Below are 23,690 nucleotides of genomic sequence, written 5' to 3'. Positions count from 1 at the left end.
TAAATGCTGCTCATCATACTACAACTGCTGCTAACTTAACTGCCATTTTCTAGTATTGGTAAGTATAGTAAGTATCTTTGCACTCTCAATCCATTTTCTCACTATTCCCATTTGCAAAACTCTCATCCTATCCACCATGTGCCTTTTGACTGCATACTGTGTTTTACTCTGTTTTTATTACTTAATATGTTGTATACTTATATGTTCTGTCTACTTATGTTTACACCGGAGATCAGAAACATACATAGTAGAACTGACAAGAAAGTTGACTTTAGTACCCATTTTCTGTTAATATTTCAACTTATCTGGTCAAAATTATTTTTGATTGATGATAGTGAAAGAAAATAAAGTCTTTACGTTTTAGAGAGCATTTACAAAATATCATTTTGGAGAATAAGATTTAACCCAAACAAAGATATCTGCCAGTAGGTGTGCCTGGTGACTGAGGGGGTACAGCTGCCGTCTGCTAACCAGAAGGTCGGCTTGTCTGCAGATGGAAGATGTTGATTCAGTCAGCTGAATCCAAACTGTGGCATTGTACTTAAAGTTAAAAGATAAGAATTTTACTATTAGGATTATTTTGATCCTTACACACCTGCTAACTTTACTTCATATAACCTGAAACCATCACTTATCACAGTCCCTTGCTTGTGGTTGCGATCACTGAGCTAATCTTCCAATTTTTACTTTCTATATAACAAAATTGCAACTGATGAGCAGTATACCAGATCAGTATACCACATTATTCAACACACATAAGAGTCAGTCTTTAAACAGGTTTTAATTTTGACCTAATAGTTAGAAATCAAGACAGACAGCACAGGCAATTGAGATAATTTTCTCATGGAACTACAACATATGTTGAAAGCGTAAAGCCTCATATATATCACAGCACTGAAAATAAATTTAAAACAAGTAATGTGACTATTAAAAAACATGACCAAAATGCAGCTTGGAAAGTTCTTCAACACAATTCCACAAATAGGTTTCATATTATCCCAATTACAAAAGTATAATAATTTTTCATTTTGTGCAGGTCTATATTTGTACAGGTTTGACATGTAACCCCCCCATTTACCAATGTAGGTGATGAGGCATAAGGTATTGAAATTTATTTTTTGATTTATATATGCAGTAACAATGTAAACTTACATCAACACAAATGAATAGACAGAAATACACAAAGACGCTGCTGAAAAGAATTCATTAAATTGAATTAACATAACCCTAAGACTCACCTCTAAAACATGCACCATGCATTAATTTTATGTGTTTCTATTGAATTAATCTAAATATTGTATGAACATACTGCTACTATATGGGGGAGGGGGGATTTTTTTTTTGTTTTTACAGTATCACAAATGGATGGATCAACCAGTTTGTAGAAAAACTCAATCTCTGCACTTTCACATTAAACTACGCCATTTCAGAACTGCACCAATATCACAACATGTAAATAGGAAGATGAACGGAGGTCAACTGAGCATTCGTTGCTCTGCATTTTGTAGTATAAGCTGGAATGAGATCACAGCGTCATGTGGGTGCATTCAACCATTTCCACTGAATTCTAGTTGTTGGATAATTGGAAAGCTTTATTGTCACCTTGTCCATACTACCCACACGGGCTGACTTTTGCCCCTGATATTACCAATGAGACACACTGTAACATTTAATTTTTAGTGATTCCAATTGCACTTGGGCTATCCTATCTTGCTGTTTGGGAAACAGATTAGTATGTATATCTTGTCCGCTCAGCACCGGGATCCCGAGGATGTTCATAGGCAGTGCTTCTTGGGAGGGTCAGCACCGGGGAAAGGCGCGAACGATCATATGCATATCCGTCTGCCTCGGCAGGGACTCTCCGTATCGGACTCCGGTCACGTGCATAGAATGAGGAGACTGGGGCTGGTGGAGGAGGGAGGGGAGGGCACTCGTATGGGTCAAGGCTAGAGGGGGGAAGACGTTCCCGAATAATAGCTATGGAGGGGGTTGATGGAGCAGGCAAGGGGACGGCGCCGCGTTCCTCGAAATAACTGCCTCCGTAAGAATTGGCCCTGTACTTTTCATAGTAGTCCACGACCCCGTACGGATCCCGTTCCTCGTAAGGCGACCGTCGCATCGGGTAGGCTGGTACCGCGCCATAGAGTGAGCCGTTGCCCCTGTATGCCGCCTCGCTGCCATACATCCGAGGCATGCTATGATCAGCAACAGCGCTTATGCCATAACCTGGGTGCGGCCCGTATCTCATTGCACTCTCATAGCCTGCACCCCTTCTGTACCCCGCCATGCTGCTGTGACCAGAACCCCGTGAAAACACATGTACAGGAGCATAGCCGCCACCATAATCTGGATCACCAGTGAAGTCTGGATGATAACCACTGTTGTGACCACGCCCGCCAAATCTCGAGGCATCGTATCCATCAGACTCTGGCTCTGAACCGTTTTTGTGGTAGCCATTTTGGTCTAGAGGGCATTCTTTGGACCAGTGGCCTTCCTGCCCGCAACGATAACAACCCGATCTGTCTCCCATTCCCGGCGCAGTACGAAGGCGGCTAGTCGAAAGCTTCACGCTCATCAGTTTGCCTTAAAAAGAAAAGACTCAATAAGGACTTATGCCTGCATTTATTCCAAATAATATATAAGACATTTCTTGTCTGGTATACAAAAGTCCCATAATCCATCAGTCTAGCAAAAATCTGCACTATATACGCCAATGTAACGATAAAACATGGCCTATGATTGGTGAATTAGACAGTCCCGTTATTAAAGCTGAAATCCGTAACATTTCACATTTTATTTGGATCCTGCAGTAAAAAACACAATCTTTACTGATGTTCATTCGGTAACAAGAACTGACCAAACCTTTAAAAATGATCTGCATTTTCATCTCGTTTACAATGAACAAACACAATCTATATGAAATGAATAAACAAATCATTGTGTTTTTCCTGTTTGTATTGGACACATCAAACATTCACAGTAAAGGTTGGAAAAAGTGTCAAGAACCAGAGGAAGCCGCTGCTCTCCAAAGAATATCACTGTAGGTTTGCTTAAAGGTACAGTGTGTAGAATTTTGTGATATCTAGTTTTGAAGTTGCATGTTGCAGCTGAACACCCCTCACCTCACCCTCCCCTTCCAAACATGAAAAAGAACCTGTGGTAGCTTTAATTGTCATAAAAACTCAAAAGGTGTTTAGTTTGTTCAGTCTGGACTAATGTAAAAAACATGGCGGCCTCTGTAGAGAGGGTCCCCTCCATGTAAATATAAAGTATTTAAATATAAAGGGCCTTTTCTGGGGTAAAGAAAACTACAATTCATACAATTTAGATGAAACAAACTAGTGAAAACATCATGAGGATTATTCTACAGTAAATTTCTGCCAATAGTTCCCTTTCACCTAAATCTTACACACTGGAGCTTTAGGAGCAGCTTGACTAACCCTAATGCACACCAACCTTATTCCAAAGGTGAAATACAATTAGTTCAAATAAAAATACACCTTCTGGAGTGGTTTAGTCACAATCCTGACCTTAACCCAGGAGAGCTCCGAGCCGTTCACACCAGACGTCCTGAGAACATATCTGTGCTGACGCAGCTCTGTAATGAAAGCTAAGATAATGAAAGTGATTATCTAAGGTGGTTGCTGCCAAAGGACGATCCACCAGTTATTAAATTCAAGAGTACACTCCTTTTTTCACTAGCCCTGGGAATGTTTAATGGATGTGTTCAATAAAGACAAAAAAAAGGACTAGAATTGTTTGTTATAAGCTTCAACACTTTGTTCCTCTGTACTCAGTAACTCAGATGAGATCAGATTTTATGACCAATTAATGCAGAAAAACTTTCTTGCCACAGCATGACACCAAAAATTTCTGAGTTATCGCAGAAGACTGCGAGTAAGCTTGGAATTCAAACTTCCTTGTGCTAAACTTGAAATAAGTCAACAGTTTGTCAGCTCAAATTAGCATTTCTGCATCTGAGTGCCGCAGAAATGCTCACTGAGCCATCATCTGTTCATGTTGCAGAGAGTTTGAGTGGGTTGTGCACATTCAGCCAGGAATCAATGACCGCACCGAAAACCACGTGCATGCTGACCAAATGAAATATAAACAGTTTTGGTGCACACCCTGTCCTTAATGGATGCAGCTGAGTTTTGCTAGGTAGAAATACACAGTTTGTTCCTTCTAGTATTAAACTGAAGGGGGGACCTGGTGGGGAAAATCATAAATTGCAGTAAGTGCCTATTTGTGATCATTTACAATCTACCATACAGACGGATATAACAAATGACATTACGGATACCAGCTTTAAATAAGAAGTATTTGGGGCAGCATTACCATCTTCAGCTTACCAATATCCCTTCATCTTTCTCTTTGTACTCACCTGTAGCACATCCACAACTTACCTGTCAATTCACAAGACCAGAATTCAAAATTCTTCATACTATATATGTGATAAAGGGTAAGGTCCCCATAAAGCCCAGTTCACCTTTAAAAGCTGTGTTGTCTAACTGATTAATGGCCTCCATGGCATCTTCCATTTGCTCCATGTGAACAAAAGCATAGTTTTTGACTATGTCACACTCCACCACGGAACCAAACTCTTCAAACTTAGCCCTCAGCTCCTGGTTGGTACAAGCGATGTTGCCAACATGTAGTTTGGTGGATCCTTTTATATTGCCACGGCTCAATTCTACATTCATGGGCTGGCCATTGAGCTCATAGTGGTGGAGGTTGCGGATGGCCTCTTCTGCCTCCGTTTTGTTATCCATGTGCACGAAGCCAAAGTTCTTGACGATTGTACATTCTGAAATCTTGCCGTACTGGGAGAAGAGAGAGCGTAGCTCATCTGATGTAGTGTCAGCTGACAAGTTCCCGATGAATATTTTCACCATTTTGGAGCTGCCACGTCACTGAGGAAGGAGAGGAAATCAAGATTATTGGTACCACAATACTGCTGAGGCAATCGAAAGATGGACCAGTCAAAATATTAATACTCTTCTCTAAAAATGTGGACCTTGGTTAACATGCATTCATGTGGTGTGATGTAATGAAACCTGCTAACAATGGATATCCATTTTCTACTGTCCATCGCACTGCATTACTTTCTATTGCACATTTATATTCTATTACATTGATATATATATTTTTTTTTTTTTTTTTCGAAGCAAAGTATTTTTAGTAGAAGGCAAAGTAAGAATATCATTGTACAGGACTGTTTATGTGACAAATAAAACACTTTGAACTTTGATATCCAATAAACATAAGATATCCAGTCATTTTATTGTGGTTTAAAAAAGACTTTACTCTTAACTGAATCATGGACAATTTGACTTAAGGTTTAATATCTATGAGCGCTGTCCTACAACAACACAACAGGATGCCACACATGTATGTTAAATTAACCTATACAAAGATAATTTGGAGAAGTATGCACGTGCATTGAGAGAACAAGGAAAAAGTGATGCATGCTTAAACAAATGCAAAGTTTAATAGTGACTGTGTTTGATGCCAGTGTATCCTATACATAAATATGGTTGACTGGTTTGATTTCCAATATTCTAACCCCCACTGAGTGCATATCTTGTTTATAATAGGTTATTAACCAGTTATGGAGAATGTATATCAAAATATATGTGAATATAATTGTATTTACAGTGCATATACCTATATTTCTCTTCCTGCTGAACTTGTTTAACTGTTAACACATCTAGCACCTATAACTAAATGTGAATTTGATTTTGACTGACGCTGGTTAGTATGGATGGAGACTAATGCACCGGGTAAGGACTCATTGATTCCTGTGCCCACTCTTGATTACATCAAAATTGAAGGCAACAACTTCACAACAATCAATCCTCACTGTGTTCGGTGTAGAACGGGGGATTCCGCACATGTGCGCTGCTTTGTTGAATTGTGCGCAGGCAACTAGCGGCACATGCAGAGCCACAGACGCGTCAACGTCATGTTTCTGTAGCTAGCATCAAAAGGCCTGGGAAAAACTGTGATCACATCGCGGACGATCGCACCCATCGCTCACCGCACGAGCATTTCACTTCTATTAACCGCAGCGAGCTAACCGAGTCCGCTAACTTATCAGGTTTGGCGCATAAGTCTACATCACCGCTCCGCTCGGTGATCGAGTTACGTAACACGCTCCCCCACGTTTAATATGCTGCACGTCCATTGTGTATCGTTGCGTTAGCTTAGCACGTATGAATGAAAGAGGCCCCGTTTGCTCGACATACCCTCCCAAACTCAAAACGCTGTGGCTAACTCCGACGGCAAAGCGAGCTTTTGCGTTGCATTCATTTCGTGGGGCTGGGTTTCCTACCTTCAGCAGCAGCACTGTGTTCGGACCCTCGCAGAATGAAATGGCGGCTGCTGCTTCACCCAATGACGAGTGCTACGTTACATTAGCAGCTCGTGACCAGGCGGACACGGTGCTACACACACAGAGCCGCGGCTAACTGTTAGCTCCTCCACCAGGGGAGGAAGCGCACCCTGGTGCCCACAGTCACGATCGAGGTCGTGCACCTTCAGTGTCGATACTTTCTAATAATTGGTTGTTAAAATTAAAAATAAAAAAATAAGGAGAACGCATTTCAAGAACCATTTGTTTCTAATGAGGGCAGATTTATATTCTACATGTAAACAGATCACCTTTCATTACCTGGATTGAATGTGACATGTTTAAATTTTTACAGATTATCAGTCTGCAATTATGTGCTGGTAAAACTTGTATGAAGTATTAAGTACCTGTATTAAATAAAGTGTAGGTACTTGCCATCATGTCTATTGTTTTGTTATACCCTTAGATTTCTTTACACAATAATAAAGTAAAGTTTGACCAATTGTTTTCCTCCTTTCTCAGATAATTATACTGTATGAGGATATGTTCTGTGATTGGTATTCATTCTATATGATTTGAAGAAATATCCCATGTGGTTAATACTGAAAACCCACATCAGAGCACTACTGCTTGTGGCAGAATTTTTAATGACTTACATTAATGTCAGCAAACGATAATGAATTGTTATTTCGATATTGTTATATCAACTTAGATAGAACTTAATGTTGTATCCACAATTTCCCAAACTTGTTGAATTTAACGCTGAGAAAAATAAATTGTAAAACCATGATCTTCATGACGACAGTCCAAATGAGAAAAACGAACAGTCCCGTTTCACCTACAAAGTTAGACAACACAATGTGGGGATTCACAAAACAACAAAAATGTCAAGACCAAAATTATTTTTGGCTTTATTAAAAATCATTTTTAGATTTTTTGTGTATGCTGGTACTTCCACAGCTAGTAAGAAAAATACAAACTCCAAACCCATCTATATGAAAAACTAACAAAGGCACTCTCAACACTGAAAGCACCTCATGACTTGTACAGCCCAAGCCCTGCCTCACCTTTCTGAATCTGCTTTAGATGTAATATGTATACAACACACATCCATCCCGCACTGACATCCTACCTCTGATGGGTTGGGTGTTTTTTTAAGTGGGAAGAAAACAGTTATTTTAATGCACAATGCCTGTCAGCCAATATTCTGGTCTTGGTTGCACCTTTTTTATTTTTTTATATATATATATTTATATATTTTATGAACACACTGCAACTTTGAAAAAATGAGAGGCTGGAATGTTTGAGAATGTTTTTTCTTACCTTACTTTTTTTCTCACTCAGCAACTCTCTCAAATAATCACAGTGCTATTATGTATCCTTAATGAACACTGAGCCAGGCCAGTGACATGGATGTGGATTCAATGCTCTGTTGTTTTCTTCAGTGTGAATCACTGTCTATTCATGTTCTACAGAGTTTTGCTGTCGACCCTAAACCAGGGAGCTTCCTGTGTTTCACCCTCCTGGTTTTAGCTGTCAGAGTACGAACCACATTAAGATTATTCTTCATCTTTATCCACATCCATATAATTGACTTGGATCGTATGAGATGTGTGCTGAGGGGTAAGATAAGGCTCTACTGCACCACAAGCAAATGATACATATACTACATGGGTTAACCTGAATCCCAATTAGAAAATAAAGTCAAATGTTTACATTAAAGAGGAACAAAAACACTTCAGCTGGATTTATAGTCAATGCAAAGTGTTACCAGGAGTCCCCCTCGAGTTACATCCAGTTAACATTATTTAAATGTGTCTACTTACTGAATAAAGCGACTTCTTCCATGCAATTGCTTTGTTTGTGTTCATTTATCCATACAGAGGGTCCACTTTTAACTTCCACAGTGTTGTCTTCACTATCTACAAACTCCGCCAGAATCAGCAAGATGTCGGGGGAAAAACTCTCACAGCCAATCACAAGTCCCACTCTTCCCTCATGGTTTCTTCATCCCTGCCGTATTTTTACATTTTTGAGGAGATACACGACAACTAGTGTAGCCAATGGTGTAATCTTAGAGCCTATGCAAGGGAGCCGCTGTGTATGGCACAGCCTCTTTACACAGAGGTATAAATCCAGCTTTCTCTAAGTGATAAACAAAATCCAAGCAATTCACATTTGCTCAATTAAACATTTTGCTTTAAGTGAGGAACAAACACGGTTAAGAAAAAAAAAAAAAGACAGGGCTAAAAACTGAGCTGAAAAACTGCAGAACAAATGAAAAAAATATTGCTTTATACAACATATATGTTTAACAGTGCAGTTTTCTAATCATTATCATCCTTGAAAACAGATTATGTGAACGTGACTGAAAGGACAATTCATCTGCAGGCAACTGGCATCTTAGGTGCCCTGAAGATGCCAACACAATTCCCAAACTCTCTGCATCTCATATGCTTTGCCGCACATTGCGCAGACAGATAGAATCATGTAGATCGAAGATACGACGGCAAAGGAAAAGTCCCGCAGTTCACAAATAGACCTACAAAGAGAGCAAAGCAATCCCTTTTCAGAAAGGGGGTTTAATCTGCTAATATTTGCAGCACAGCTTCAAAGGGGTTCGGCCTCACAACAAATTAGCCAGATCCCAGTGCACACTGAGCAGAAATGTTTTACATTAAAATGTCACCTTATCATTAAAGCAAATAATCTGTCATATTTGTTTGCTATGTTGCTCACCTTGGCACCGTGGTTTTAGTAAGGCGCGTAACGTGGCGCATAATGATCCTTGGGTCGCGGAGTAGCGTAGGTGCTCCTGGAGGACACCGGTGACAGCCGTGTTCGCTCATAGGTGTAGCCTGCCGCAGAGACGGGTACTCGTCCGATCGGGTTGCGGTCTTGTGCATAGTAAGCAGCAGCTGAAGCGGCCGCTACAGGTGGAGGCGGTGGCCGACGGTCATACGGATCTACACCGGTGGGGAGCTTTGAAAGGGAGGAAGGAGGGGGTGGGGGAGGGGGGAGATAAGACATGCGACGATCCTCGAAATAGCTTGAGCCATAAGGCCGAGCTCTGTACTTCTCATAATAGTCAACACTGCTATAAAGACGGTCACGATCATAAGCTGATGACCTGTCAGCATAGGAGCCTGCTGGTCTGCCCCCATATCTATCCCCCAGCTCAGAGCCGTAGCCACTGAGCCTACGAGGGGGCGGAGGGATACCACCTACGTAACTACCCTGACTATACGCAGAGCCACCCATGTAATCAGGTCCTGGAGGTGGGGCCATTCCGTAGCTGCCCCTGCCATAACCTGGGGGACCGCGTGGGGGGGCCCGGCCGCTGTGACCTCTCACGTCATCACCGTGGCTATCGCCCCGACCGATTGGACAGTCTTTCGACCAGTGACCATGTTTCCCGCAGACATAGCAGCCGGTATGATCTCCCATTCCCGGGGCAGTGCGAAGCCGACTGGTGGACAGCTGTACGCTCATCAGCTTGCCTTGTAGGGAGAGAGAAGAAACGCATGAGACCGTAGGATTCTGACACGAAAAGGCTCTTACCGTCTATAAAACACGCTAAATTCATTTGACCGGCAATCCCTGGGCGAAGCGAAATAACCTTTAGTTGCAGATGATTTTATTCACCAGTTGCACTGTCACTGGTGCCAAAGTTACAAGTGATTACTTTCAGTCCACCTGCAATGAAGGCAAGGGTTATCCAAACTCTTTGTGTAAATGAAATGAGCTAGAGGATTTGACTAGGCATGAGAGCTCTACAGCGATAGAACAGAATCCAAATTTGAATCTACAGACAGTAAAGACAACAAATGTTCCGCTGCCCGAGAGTTCACCTTTGAAGGCTGTGTTGTCCATCTTACTGATGGCATCCATGGCATCCTCCACTCGCTCCATGTGAATAAATGCATAGTCCTTCACTATGTCACATTCCACCACTGCGCCAAAATCTTCAAACTTGGCCCGCAGAACATCACAGGTGACTCCTTCACCGAGGTTACTGACGTGCAGCTTGGTGGTGGACTTCGGCCTCCCTTTGCTCATCTCCACGTTCATGCGCCAGCCATGCAGCTGGTGTTGGTGGAGGTTCTGAATGGCCTCCTCTGCTTCTGATATGTTGTTCATGTGAACGAACCCATAATTTTTGACGATGTCACATTCTGCTACTTTGCCGTACTTCTCGAAGAGTTCCCGCAGCTCCTCAGGTGTGGTGTTGCAGGCAAGATTGCCGATAAAAATCTTCACCATGATGAAGTTCGTGTTTCCTGGAGGATTTAAAATAATACTTCAGTTACAAGAGTGAGTCAGTGATCAATGAATTAGTGCTATACAATCAATATGCTTAACTACCGGGTTCATTAGGTACTCTAGCAAAAAAATTATAATACAGTAAAACACTTGCAAGAGCAATGCAGGTGTAACATTACACAGCTTTTCAGTGTGTACTTTATGGCGCTGGTGTACTGCAGTGCAGAATATATAGTTTTTGATATTACACATTCCCTTATACAGCAAAGTGGACTGGAAAATATTGCAGAAACGCTTTTTCTGACCTAAACATTACAACTTAAATTGATTGGAAGGCTGTTTTATTAGATTGCATACGTTTAGAGCAACTGCGTGCATGAGAAGGTGACAGATGATTAAATTCAACTACCGCTGCTTGGTGTGAGAAATTCAATATGGTTATATTACGGGCAATCGCACACCATTAAATGTAACGCACTCAATGCGATACTATTTGGCCCATGTATACATGCACAACATACCAGCTGCTCCATGTAACAAGTATGTATTTAGATAAGCTAAGTGCTCTCCATTTAACCACCTCAAAGTTATTCTTTCATTAGCCAAGTACGTTAAATTGAGCGTTCATCTCCAGACAGAGCATGTTATTCCCATTCTCTCTCTGACGTAAGCTAGTGTATCGTAAACACGGCTAAGCTAGCGAGTCGCACTCGCTAGCTTAGCCGTGTTGTGCTAACCCTGGCGCTGTTCGCGTTTCCGCTGTGTGTTCGCCATCACTCAGAAAAACCCAACATGTCTGATCTCGCTGTTGGGTCGATTGAGTAGACAGTGCTCACTACGCGCCGCGTCAGTGTTTCAGTGTAATGGCGCTCTGATGAAGACGCATGTTTTCAGGAAGCTACTACGTTAGCTGGCTTGCTAACCAGCTGCGGATGAGCATCCGCCCTCCAGCTCGGCCCATGTGTTTACCGAGCACATCTGTAACAACGTCGCAGGGAAAGTTACATAAAGCCAACATTCTAGAATATATCTAAGCGTATTTAATAATCAGAAATCTCTAACTCACCCGTAATCCGACGTAGGCCTCGACACAAATGAATGAAAAGTGAAATGGCGCTGCTGCCGTTTCTTCTTCTCTTTTTTCTAGATGTACACTGCGAGCCACCAGCGTCAAGGTGCTCTACCGCCACCTGTTGTGTTCATCCCAACACACCCCAATTATGTCAATTCCAAATCTGTCTTTACAAGTTACTGATTGGAGGCAAACCAATTGATATGAAATACTCAAATATAATATACTATAAGTGAAATAAAAAAAACATTTCTGTTGCTATGCAGAGAGTTTGCAGAGAAATGGAGACACGGGACACGTCTTGTTTAAAGGTACAGTGTGTAGGATTTTGTGATATCGAGTGTTGGAGTTGCATGTTGCAGCTGAACACTTCTCACCTCACCCTCTCCTTCCAAACATGATAAAGAACATGTGGTAGCTTTAATTGTCATAAAAACTCAAAAGGTGTTTAGTTTGTCCAGTCTGGATTAATGTAAAAAACATGGCGGCCTCCGTAGAGAGGACCCCCTCGAAGTATTTGAATTTAAAGGGCCTTTTCTGGGGTATAGAAAACTACAATTCATAGAATTTAGATGAAACAAACCAGTGAAAACATCATGAGGATTATTCTACAGTAAATTTCTGCCAATAGTTCCCTTTCACCTGAATCTTACACACTGGACCTTTAACCCCCTGCTTGATAGTAAAAAGGGCTGAATTGCCTGCTGGTAAAGAAACACAACTGTTTGTATTATATTATTTAAGAGATTTTATGATATTAGGGAAATGTATCTCCAAATCCAAAAAGCTCTACACAAAGGAAACAAAATAACTGCCAGAAGGATGATAATCTCAGCAGCAGTCCATTAAACAGGCCTTTATGGTTAGGCAGCTAAAAGGAAAAAGAAAACACAAGACAATCTGCTCGAAGTCTTCAAAATGGCTTTCAAAGGCCCTGGGGGAATATGAGGAAAAATATTTTCTTTTCCCATGAGACATAAAAAACGTATTTGGACTGAACTTGAAACTTACACAGTCGGCTCAAAGCTACAACTGCTGCCAAAGGGGCTTCGGCAAAGTACTGAATAAAGGGTCTGAATACAGAGTGAGTGATTTCAGTTTCAGTTTTGGAGTTTTATTACATTTGCAAAAATGTCTGAAAACATATTTTTACTCTGTCATTGTGATAATTAAGTGTTGATGATGGGCAAAAATAAAAATGTCATCACTTCACAAAAAGTGAAGGGGTCTGAATACTTTCTGAAGCCACTGTATCTAAAGCCGCTTTAGCTTTAAGGTTTATTAAAATCTTTATTTTGCATATTACAATCTCAGTTGTGTAATATACTGTATTGTTATACAACCTACATAGAATTTATACAAAATAACAAACAAATACCCATATCCATATTATGTCCTTCAAGTATCTGTCAGGGAAAGGTGAGTGTTACTCATACAGTTGTCTTTCCATAAATAACTTAAATATCAATACACACAATACTAATGTAGTGGAATTTTCATTTTGGTCAGCCAAGCAGGCGTGTAACTGTTTGTATTCAGTTTATATGGCACCCATTTTAATCAAATGTACATTTACCCTTTATGTAAGTTGAGTTATTAATAGGAATGAAGGAGTGACATCACAGATCATGGGGTAAAGCTGTGTTTGACTTACTGCAATGGAATGAGCCTTTAACAGCTCCCAATATGGTGGCACATAATGTGAATGCTGCAAAGCTAACACCTTGACAAAGTACATTTACATGTAATTTTTTAGATCGACATTGTCCAATATGTACATTTAGCACTGCAGCCTTTTTAAGCTTGCCTCGATCACGTCATATATTTTCCTGTCGAGGGTTTCTTTCATTTTTCCTTCTACAAATCCAAAACATGATACAAGAGTGTTTCAACCCATATTTCCGGGGTATCCAGTATTGTACTGGCAGGTAACATTAGCATACAAACTGTCCTAACTGTAATCAAATCAGGATTTCTGACAGACCAGTGGAAAACAGATTGTTAATAGCTGACTAACACCATGATGCAGGGTTGGAATTCTGTTAAGATTTAATCTGAAGACTTGATTGGTCCCCACACTGTGTTTAAACTTAGACCAGTGGTTGGAATTATGCCTGTGACTTTTACTGTTCATAAGGAAGAGTAATACTAGATTACACACATAATTCAAGTGCTACACTGCAACTACCAATTTCATAGCCACTTTCCACATCAACAGTAAATGGTTGATTCTCTAATCACAGGTTTTTGATCGAGTACTTCTTTACAGTGAAGTAAAGTTGAGGAAGAATAAAATAAGAATATCTAGCCTCATTTATCTCACATGTGATGAATGTTAGAGATGGATAAAGATCTCCGTGGTTATGACCTGGAAGTGTCAGCACTAGAAATCTGTGTTTAATTACTTTTACAGACAAACTGGGTTTCTCTTGAATATATTGAGTTTACCAGGTGTAATCACGACATGGATGTTGACGTGGACAGTATTTACAAGTTGGAAACTGCTTTTTGAGTAATTCCGACCTGACTATGGCTACAAACAGTGTGGAGAGAAATATGCAAAGGCAAAAATATATAAGGCAAACCCTATGGCTGAGGAGTGAAGCCGAAGTTGAGATGCTTTAAAGCAATGTACTAATAAAGAGGGCGCTGATGTTTAGCAAAAGCAACATATGCAACGTTTTCTGTACAACAGCGCTCTCTACAGCCAATGTAATGAAATAACTCATTCTGTTGGGCACTAAGCCTGAGCTGTTTTCATGGAGCGGACGCCTCTGATTATCTACCTGCTCAATACAGTTCAGAATAAAAGAAATACAATTCTCCCTGCAGGTATAATATATAATGCTTTTTAAGATGCTAAGTAAAAATACATAGTTGCATGTTGTTGTTCCAAGCTGCAGTGTCAGCAATGGCCACTAGATGTGCTCAGACGCCACAGAAATCCCTTGAAATGTTCCATCACACCTTCTACTAGCAATTATATGAATGACTGTTTATTAATGGGAGTATCAAGGTTTATTCATGTCATTGATTGACAGGCTTCTCAGTCTATCACACTCTGCTGCAGCTTCTTCGTCCCTCCTCGGTACCTCTCAGGCGTCGCGGCTCCAGTCGCTGACAGAGACGAAAGCAAACTCGGATGAGAGCTTCCAAACATCAGCTCGGAAGATTGTGCGTGATGTCACAAATGCTATGTCCATGTTGTCTAAGGTTCGGAATGACAGCAGGAGATCTTTGGACCTGTAGCAGCCACACTGTGACTTCGGCTGGGAGGACGGATTCATTTTACATGAAAGTCTCGGCTTTTGCAGTTTTAATTAGGACACTCAAGAGTTAGAAACTCACTTAGCTTGTTGACAAGTCTCTGAGTCTTTTACAGTCTTGTTGCCTGACAAAAAAAAAGAGCGCGAGTCTGCGCAGGCAACTGCATCCCACGCTGATTTATTCGTCTGTCTCAGCGGAGAGTCGGTGCGATCACTTGGTGCTGGTGTCTTGCTACTGCTTCTTTTGAAGAAGACGACTCATCTCCTCTCAGTAGCTGCTCTCATGTCCGGTGAGGATGTACAGGTTGCTCAGAGCTGACGGGTCATGTGTGGGTGTGCTCTGCAGGATAATGTCCCTGTGCGTAGAGAGAGGAGAGAAGTCTCATCCACACAGCATGAATCAACTGCCACCAGAGGAATGCAGAGCTCGCTTTAAGTTTAGGATGAGTTATTTTCGCTGTACCAACATCAATGCTATTACCACTAATGCATGTATTAATATTACAATTTATACTACTACTATCATTAATACTACCACTATTTATCCTACCAAGGCTTCTACTACCCATGCAAGCACTGCTACCATCATAGCTACTATGTCTAATGGTACAACTGGTAACACTACTACCAAAAACATTACTACTACTCCTATCATTACCAGTGCTACTGCCATCATTACTACTTTTCAACTCCCCTCCTCAGAGAATGACGCTGATGTCAGATTACTGTGGACGTACCTGCTCGTTCCCAAAACTCTGAAGACTCGACTCTCATCTGTAATCTCTTGTGTTACCTGCAGGTGAAGGTGAAAGGTTATAGACAAGGCAGTGCACATTAGCGGGAGTGACATACACAGGACATCACATTGATCACGTATGTACTCACCTCATTTGAATGAAAACTCTTCCCTTTGAGGCCATGTTTCCAGAAGGCCAGCACACTGTCCTGTAAGCAGACTGTTAAAACACATCACGTTAGCCGAGTGTCAGCAGCAACATCAAGTCTCACTCACTGGGTTTCTACACAGGCGTATTTCTACCTAGTGTTTCGATGGGGAAGTCAAAGACCATTTCAGCAGCCAGCTCTTTGGATGGAAGTCCTCGCAGGTTCACAATCCGAACAGTTTCTGTCCAATGAGCATTAACGTTCAGTTACAGTGGATTAAGAGTGTGAGAGACGGTTGGAGATTTAAGAACATGCATTGAGATGGACTTACTTTCTACCGCGATGAGGACCGTGTCTCTGTCCAGTTGGGTCACCTGCTCCGCCCTCAGTGCTCCACTGTCTGCAGACGCACAGAGAGACAAAGAGATTTTACTTTCACCCTTGAGCTGAGCTGCACCAGCTGCAGTGGAGGAGCACAGCGGTCAGTCCTACCTGGTACTGAAACAGGGGTGCCGTTCAGCTCGATGATATCAAACTGGAGCTGCTGGCTGGTCGGGGGTTTCCCGTTACTGCAGTCTCTCACTCCGACGCACAGCTGGGGGAACTCGTCTGTTACCAACACCAGCAGCTCAAAGACTGGCAGGGAGTCCGGCAGCTTCATCGCGATGTGCTGCGGGTGGAGCAAGAACAGTCAAGTTATATAATGGTAACATCATGACATCATCATGTGAGGACACAGCTGTGAGGTTTCCAACCACTGTTCAACGCATATCAGCGTATAAGGTTATTTATTAATCGTAAACATATAAGACAATAAGCATTTTCTAGAAATTAACACACTTTATTAAAAGCTGTACAGTTTATATTGTTTAAACATCCTTCACATCTTATCTTTTAATAGACAGATGTATGTTTCCTTTATTTTGTTTAAATGTGAAATGATTTTGTAATAAATAATATGTGATAATTATATAATAACTAATATTATATGTACTGCAAATGGACTGGTGTTCACAGTGCAGCAGGGAGGAACCAAACCTGAAAACTGATCCGACCAGGAGACACATTCCAACTCAGACTTATTTAAAACTTCTTAATGAGGCAGAAATGTAATGAAATTGGTTTGGTTCAAATTTATCATTACCCCTGATTCTTAATAATATTCTAGAATAGCACTCAAGTACAATCCACGCATGAAACATATTTAAATATACTATCAGTCCCCTAAACACTTTTTCTCATCAAGATCCATGAATTAATGAATACTACACAACTCCCCCAATAATGGAAATACACAAAGCTTTATATCTCACTGAAGAGCATTGAAAGTGCAACGTGTCAGCACAAACCTTTAGATGCATGAACTTCTGGAGAGGCTCATACCACAACAGCAGAACCAGGCCAGACGGAACAGCCCCACACAGAAACGTGCTGTCTGTGTACGGGTTTCTTGCTGAGAGAAGATAAATGAGTCAGTATTTCTTAATGCTTTAATATCATTGCGTAAATTCTGCATCACTTACCTACGCTACATGTCCTACAGCCTTTAGTGTCGGGGATCTTCGCAGATATGGCAAACTTTCTGTGGAACCAGAGATAATAGGCTTTTAGCCACGAGCTCGTGTTTTCATTTAAAACTAAATCCAAAGTAACTAACATCCTGCCCTACCTGGTGCTGATCCTCTCAGTAAAGCGGTTTGTGCTGAGCGACAGACTGCTGTGTTTCTTCTGCACGTGTCCTCCCTGTTCAAACAGAGCCGTCAGACTGTGGGAATAAAGCTGCGACGACTTCCCTGCGGGACAGAGATTTTATTATAGCGATGGATAAAATACAAAACTCTGTGTTCTCTGGTAAAAAAAAAACCACACAAGTTGATGGGATTTGTTACCTGAGACAGACATCAGCACATTGTTCATCACATATAGCCATGTGCAACGCTGAGGCAGCAGCTGCAGGAAGATAGAAAAGACAAATCAGTGGACTTTTACTATGAATAAATTGCATACATCTATATATCCCAACAATGGAGGGAGTGAGAACATCTTAAACTTTAACAGCTAAGTGGGGATTAAGCTCAAGGTCAAAATAGAGCCCAGAACACTTGAACCATCTTTTGTTCCAACATGGTGTCAAATAACAAAGAACCGCTTAAGTGACTAATGTTCACACTGAGCTATACTACAGTGTATTACAGTATATGTTAAATACATGGGTCTGTGTCTGTCTTACCTTCTCTAGTGTATCTTCATGAAGTTCGTTGAGGTTCAGTGTGTAGATGCCCTCCTCTGCCCCGAGAATAAGGTATTGATCTGAGCAGGAAATGAAATCATATTTTAATTCAAAGGTTTTTACTGCACCATAAAACAAGACAATCCAATACATGTGGTGTAATTTGTCCAGTTGATGTGATTTCTTATGGAGGATCACAAGTGTCAAGAAAAATGAAAATAGCATTAAATTAATTACTGACTAATTGAATAATAAACATAGGCATTCATTAATTTGTTGACAAATTAAAGTATCAATCTATAAATATATATGTATATATATACGTATATAAACTGTATATAAATATATATATATATATATAAATTCTTAATCCAGATTGTGAATCCCGTTATTTATTTCTTTTTAAACCTTAATTTCTAGATTTTTCATTTCAGTGACTTATCTATAAATTAATAAATTAATTATTAATGTATTTTGACATTATGCTCTTATTGACGGACAGTTGTTTTTTATATTGAATTTATTAACACATTTCATAATTCCTCTTTTATTGCCCCTTACAATTTCAAAAGTCATTCAGTCCTTTAATTATAGATTGGTAGATGAATTTTATTTAATTGAATGATGGTATGCTTTACTATTATTTCAATGACACTTGTGGTCCTCTATAATCATTTCTAGCTAAACTCATCGAAGAAAACTCCCCCTCGGGTTTTCAGGACTCTGAGAAGACGTCACTGTCTTACCTCTTGTTTTAGGTAAAATCCAGGTGACAGCACAGTGGATTTGAAGAGGACAACCATTGAAGACTTTGGAGAAGCAGGCTCCCATCTACAGGGGCGGCACAGTGCGTTAATCACTCACGGCCTGCCATGGTTACTGTGACACTTACATTTCCTTAAAATGTAGATCGCTTGAAACAAAAGAACATGTGTGATTAACTATTTCATTTCAAGTTGCAGTTGGATACTTTGCATATTCATGACTCCTACCATAGAGAGAGAGAGAAAGAGAGGGAGGGAGAGAGAGAGAGAGAGAGAGAGAGAGGGGAAATATGCACACACTGATTCATTGTGAAGCTGCAGCAGGTCAGAGGACGTCAGATTAGTTGGTGCCGCTTCAACAGGGACACATTTGCGTTCACAGAACTAAAAGAATGTGGCCACATGCATCCCAGACCACCTTCAAATGAGTTCTGAGTGATTGGATCTAGGATGCATTGCGGACACGCTTTTGGGTGGGTTCAGACTTCACTATACTACCAGGTCTGAACGGGAGTGTCTGGCATAAAAACCTTTCCAAGAGCAACTCATATCTCGCCATGCAAAATTTGTCATGTTAGTCATCAAAGCATTGCCTTTGGTCAAGTTTCACTGTAGGTGGCATGCTGTTAGATTTCACACTTACATGGACTTGAGGGGTAGGAGGAAGTCCATGACAGTCAGCCCTCTAGAAATGTCAAGGGGTTACAGGGAACAAAACAAAGGGGAGGATAGAAACTGTCCATCAAACACAAAAAAATCTGCATCTTCGGTTGCATGATTTGTCATCTTACAGACACACAGACTTTTAAAGGAAAATCATTCAATCATTAGGAAGTTATTCGGTTAGCAAATCACACAAGCTCATTGATATTTGCTTCTGTTATCAAGACACGGATGTCTGGTTTGAACTCACAGAGTTCTCCGTTTGTTTCCTTAGTGTGCTCCATTCAGGTGACAGCGGTGTCTCTTGTTTCGCAGAAGAAACATTGGTAACCCTCCTCTTTTCTGGTGTTACAGCGTCCCCCGCAGGCAGACATGGATTACTGCACCGCTGTCTGATGTCCTGTGAGGCTGAGCACCTAGCCAAGGCTAATTAAACAAAAAAAAAAAGTTGGACCCGCAAAGCTTTTCTTAGTTACTGAAAATCTGACATGTCGGGTATAGAACATGATCCCCTATAGGAGCAGTGTGTCGTACCTGTAGTGGAGGGGGAGTCAGCGGTGATGGCGGCGTCAGGGCCAAGTGTGCAGCTCGGTCTCAGCGTCTGGTCTTTGTCGTCTGTGTTGGGGGTTAAAGAGCTGAAGGCCGGCAGGGACGCTGTAGACGGACTGAACAGACCACTCTTCTTACCTCCCTAAACAACAACAGCAAACACATGACTCACGCTGAAGAGATGCGGATATAAAACGTCTACATACCCCTGTTAAAATGCCAGGTTTTTGTTATGTTAAGAAATTAGCTTTTAACGCCTTTAACGTGACCTATAACCTGTACGATTCATTTGAAAAACGAAATGAAGTCTTTTAGGGGGAAAAGGTACAAACAAAAAGCTATAATAATGTGGTTGCAGTACTCAGTGTTTTTGGGTAGGAGTCTGTCAGCATGGCACATCCTGACTGGTCATCTTGAATCCAATCGGATTCAGGTCTGGGCTGTGACTGGGCCATTGCAAAACTTTAATCTTCTTCCGGTAAAGCCATTCTTTTGCTAAATGTGGAAGTATGCCTTGGGTGGCTGTTAAGCTGAAATGCTTTTTTTGGACTAGTATTTAGAACGTTTCATAATTCAAAGCCCCAGTTTCAGCAGAAAGAAAAAAGCCCCAAAAACCGATGCTACTGATGCCACCCCCACTGTGGGTGATGCTCTTCTGTGCCAAACACACCTTTAGGAATTATGGCCAAAAGGTTCAGCCTTGGTCTCATCAAACCACAACACATTTTCTCACATACTTTTGGGAGACTTGATGAGACTTGGCTTTTGCCACATTTAACCAGGCTTGGAATGTTTTTCTTTGTAAGTCTTCTATCTTGCCACCCTACCCCATAGCCCACAGAATATGGGAGAAAGTCCTGCAGCTCCCGGACCAGTTTTCTTCTTGTCCTTTCATCAGTTCTGGAGTGACGTCCAGTTCTTGGTAATGTTTTCTCCACTGCCATATTTTGTCTAGTCATTGATGACGGTCTTCACTGTGTTCCATGATATATCTAATGCCTTGGAAATCTTTCTTCACCTGTCTGATACATTTCAACAATGAGATCCCTCTGAAGCTTTGAAATTTCTTTGTTTGGCTTTTATTGTAAGATGCAACTAAATAAATGTCCTACGAGAACTTACTGCTATTTTACATGAGTTTGAATGTTATTGGTTAATTCTGAACACAGCCACATCCCCAATTATAAGAGGGTGTGGCCACTAATACAACCACAGTTCACCCCCTAAAAGATTTCAGTTTGTGTACAGATTGTAAGGTTACATTAAAGGTGGAAAAAGTTCTGACATGATTGATCTTGATCTCGTTTTTTTTACATCACAACAACCTGGCATTTTAACAAGGGTGACTTTTTATATCCACTGTACACCATGTTATAATGTTGACATCCCTATTAATAGAACACCAATAAAGATTTTGTTTGTTTGTCTGTCTGACTGACTGTTGTGCAGACTCATGGTTGTTAATAAAGGAAATGTACAATTTGTTTTTATGTCTACCACCATCAACAGGTCAAAATGTACATTTCTTTAATTCTTAAAATGATCCCTTTAAATGTAATTACCATCAGCCTCAGGTGTACCTTGAAATAATTGCTGATACAGTAAAGATTGTATGCTAATATTTGCTGCAAACACAATAATTGTTATTACATGGAAAGATTTTCTACTTTCTGGTTATAGATTGGCTTAGGAAAAGTGCACACAGCAGATTACAGGGAGAAAGAAGATTGTTCAAAGCTGGAGGTATAAATATCATAATTTTACTAGTTTAAAAAGGTTTAATAACAAGCAAAAACTTTGTGAACGCCCCAAAGCAAGGCTGAACTGAGATAAGATGTTTCAAATCTGAAACAGAGAAATCCTGCTTAATGACAGGCCTCTGTTTTATTCTTTGCGATGCTCGGTTTAACACTGGGGTTGTGACTGGGGGTGTGAAACAGGGGTGGAGCAGTATATTCCACATCGGTGACGTAAAAAAAGATGTGAAAGAAATAACACAGATGCTGAGATCTGTTGTTTCAGTTGTTTCCAAAAGTTGATGAAATGCAACAGACACAATTAACTCCTACATTCTTAATGTATTTAGTAATGTATTTGGTCTTATATTGTTGAGTCACTTGGTAAAATCCTTCTACAGTACTTGTTTCTAATCTGCCTGTGCTTTGTATTTTTTTTTTTCAGGTGGATACACTTAAAACTTGGACTCAACGTGAAAGTACAACACATCTCTCAGTTTATAGCAACAGTGGTTACCACTTACGTCAGTAGATGGCGCCCTCCTAATGGTTAAACTTCTGCAAGACAAGGGGCAACAATGTTGTGATCAGAATCAAGTCATGTACTGAGAACATCGTCATGACAACAAGATAGACAACGAAGGCTGAAGAGGCTGAGGGCAGGGTGACAGCGGCACATACACAAAAATCGAGACGAAACACCGCAAACAAACAAACAAAACAAAAAAATAAGGCAGACAAAAGCCCAAAAAGCTGAGAACCAGCGGGTTTGTGCTGAATCTGCACCACATGAAGAGGGACAGCAGGACTGTGGGGTCTGGGGATGGGATTAGCAGGGGATGAGCACAAACCCACTGACTATGTCAAAGAAATTGGCGTTAGCTGATATTTACATGATTAAAAAACAAAAATCAATCAACACAAGCAGCTTATTTCAGGTAAATTCATGTGGGACGGCGGGACACTGCTGTTAGGAGATGCTGGAGGTGATGGACGTGTCCTACCTCAGCTGCAGAGCTTGCTCCACACATTCCAACAGGCTCCTGCAACAGGAAGACCTGGTGTTTATCTGACTACGGGCCTGAATGGCCCATAACAATGGGAGGGAAGGAACCAGAGGTCGACTCCTATCGGTTCCTGAAGCCCGATAGTCATGCTGATATATGAACAGAATCAAAAAGCTCTATCTCCTGTTACTCTGTGTCACATTATATTATAATCCTGGTTGGTAATGAACTCCTGTTTTGGCCATCCTACTATCACTAAATAGAACATTATACTCACTAGATTCATCTCTAAGAAGAGCTGTTGTCAGGTAGAATTGGATTTTCTGGTTAAAAGGTTTATATTTATATATATATAGATTTATATCAAACTTCAAGTCTACACACTTTATATTTTATTCTATCAACCAGATATGGCACCATTCCCCTAAACTTAAACATGGTTAGACTTCTTGAAACTTGAAATGTCACACTAAACTAAAACTTTACATACAACTCAGACATCGTAACGTCCGCCAGAAAAGTGAGGACATGACCTCATTGTTCTCCGGCCGTGTCACTGGGACCACAATGTTCCTGATTCGGGTCCAGCGGTGAAACTTTGTTTTTTTGTCATTTCCCAACTGTTGACTCTAATTAAGGCTTCGAAACACTGACAAACACTGTTTGAGTCTCTTTGTTTGAAAAGGTTTGGTCAAGTTTGCAAGTAGCAATCTCAGATATCTATTTTGACTTTGCTTCTCATATGCTCACCAGTTTTCACATCCTCTCAGTTATGTCGACATTACAACTTCACTTCTACTCGTAGCTGCAAGTTCCCTGGTACTGACGGACACTGTTCTATAATCCTATATGTGTGTTGATTTCCTTTTTACTGACAAATAAGTGGTAATGCAGTGTATTATT

The 23,690-nt window shown here is 40.8% G+C and overlaps 3 protein-coding genes across 10 annotated transcripts in view; all 3 read right to left on the bottom strand.

The window, feature by feature from the left end:
- Positions 1–762: 762 nt before the first annotated feature.
- Positions 763–4,895, bottom strand: LOC109637643 (RNA-binding protein 4.1-like). The gene is made up of 2 exons (XM_020100115.2): positions 4,490–4,895; positions 763–2,583 (listed from the first exon to the last, which is right to left on the bottom strand). Exons 1-2 carry the CDS (start codon positions 4,893–4,895, stop codon positions 1,730–1,732), a joined length of 1,260 nt encoding a protein of 419 aa, XP_019955674.1. The 3' UTR covers positions 763–1,729.
- rbm4.2 (RNA binding motif protein 4.2) lies at positions 4,452–11,795 on the bottom strand. 3 transcript variants are annotated; one of them, XM_020100117.2, is made up of 4 exons: positions 11,682–11,795; positions 10,204–10,632; positions 9,092–9,852; positions 4,452–4,913 (listed from the first exon to the last, which is right to left on the bottom strand). In XM_020100117.2, the coding sequence occupies exons 2-3, from the start codon at positions 10,613–10,615 to the stop codon at positions 9,107–9,109; spliced, it is 1,158 nt and encodes a 385-aa protein (XP_019955676.1). In that variant the 5' UTR covers positions 10,616–10,632; positions 11,682–11,795; the 3' UTR covers positions 4,452–4,913; positions 9,092–9,106. The 3 variants fall into 3 exon arrangements, with proteins under 3 accessions (XP_019955676.1, XP_019955675.1, XP_069375305.1); XM_020100116.2 differs by lacking the exon at positions 4,452–4,913 and adding an exon at positions 7,240–8,894; XM_069519204.1 differs by lacking the exon at positions 4,452–4,913 and having other exon boundaries at positions 7,240–9,852; positions 11,682–11,761.
- A 981-nt stretch (positions 11,796–12,776) lies between these two features.
- The window catches only part of map4k2 (mitogen-activated protein kinase kinase kinase kinase 2), a 31,210-nt gene continuing 20,296 nt past the window's right edge, over positions 12,777–23,690 (bottom strand). For 3 of the 6 annotated variants that reach the window (XM_069518659.1, XM_069518660.1, XM_069518664.1), the window contains 17 exons: positions 22,785–22,823; positions 22,305–22,338; positions 20,030–20,186; positions 19,746–19,921; positions 19,476–19,517; positions 18,815–18,899; positions 18,069–18,148; positions 17,728–17,788; positions 17,508–17,631; positions 17,362–17,420; positions 17,188–17,291; positions 16,331–16,508; positions 16,170–16,238; positions 15,993–16,079; positions 15,839–15,909; positions 15,691–15,746; positions 12,777–15,309 (listed from right to left, as the gene is read on the bottom strand). In XM_069518659.1, coding sequence (XP_069374760.1) covers positions 15,222–15,309; positions 15,691–15,746; positions 15,839–15,909; positions 15,993–16,079; positions 16,170–16,238; positions 16,331–16,508; positions 17,188–17,291; positions 17,362–17,420; positions 17,508–17,631; positions 17,728–17,788; positions 18,069–18,148; positions 18,815–18,899; positions 19,476–19,517; positions 19,746–19,921; positions 20,030–20,186; positions 22,305–22,338; positions 22,785–22,823 — 1,510 coding nt within the window. In that variant the 3' untranslated portion in view covers positions 12,777–15,221. The remainder of the gene's footprint in view (positions 15,310–15,690; positions 15,747–15,838; positions 15,910–15,992; positions 16,080–16,169; positions 16,239–16,330; positions 16,509–17,187; positions 17,292–17,361; positions 17,421–17,507; positions 17,632–17,727; positions 17,789–18,068; positions 18,149–18,814; positions 18,900–19,475; positions 19,518–19,745; positions 19,922–20,029; positions 20,187–22,304; positions 22,339–22,784; positions 22,824–23,690) is intronic. The other 3 variants (XM_069518661.1, XM_069518662.1, XM_069518663.1) reach the window with 2 other exon arrangements.

This window comes from Paralichthys olivaceus, chromosome 22, assembly GCF_024713975.1.
Source record: "Paralichthys olivaceus isolate ysfri-2021 chromosome 22, ASM2471397v2, whole genome shotgun sequence".
NCBI lineage: Eukaryota > Metazoa > Chordata > Actinopteri > Pleuronectiformes > Paralichthyidae > Paralichthys > Paralichthys olivaceus.
This window is presented reverse-complemented; position numbering and strand designations above follow the sequence as displayed.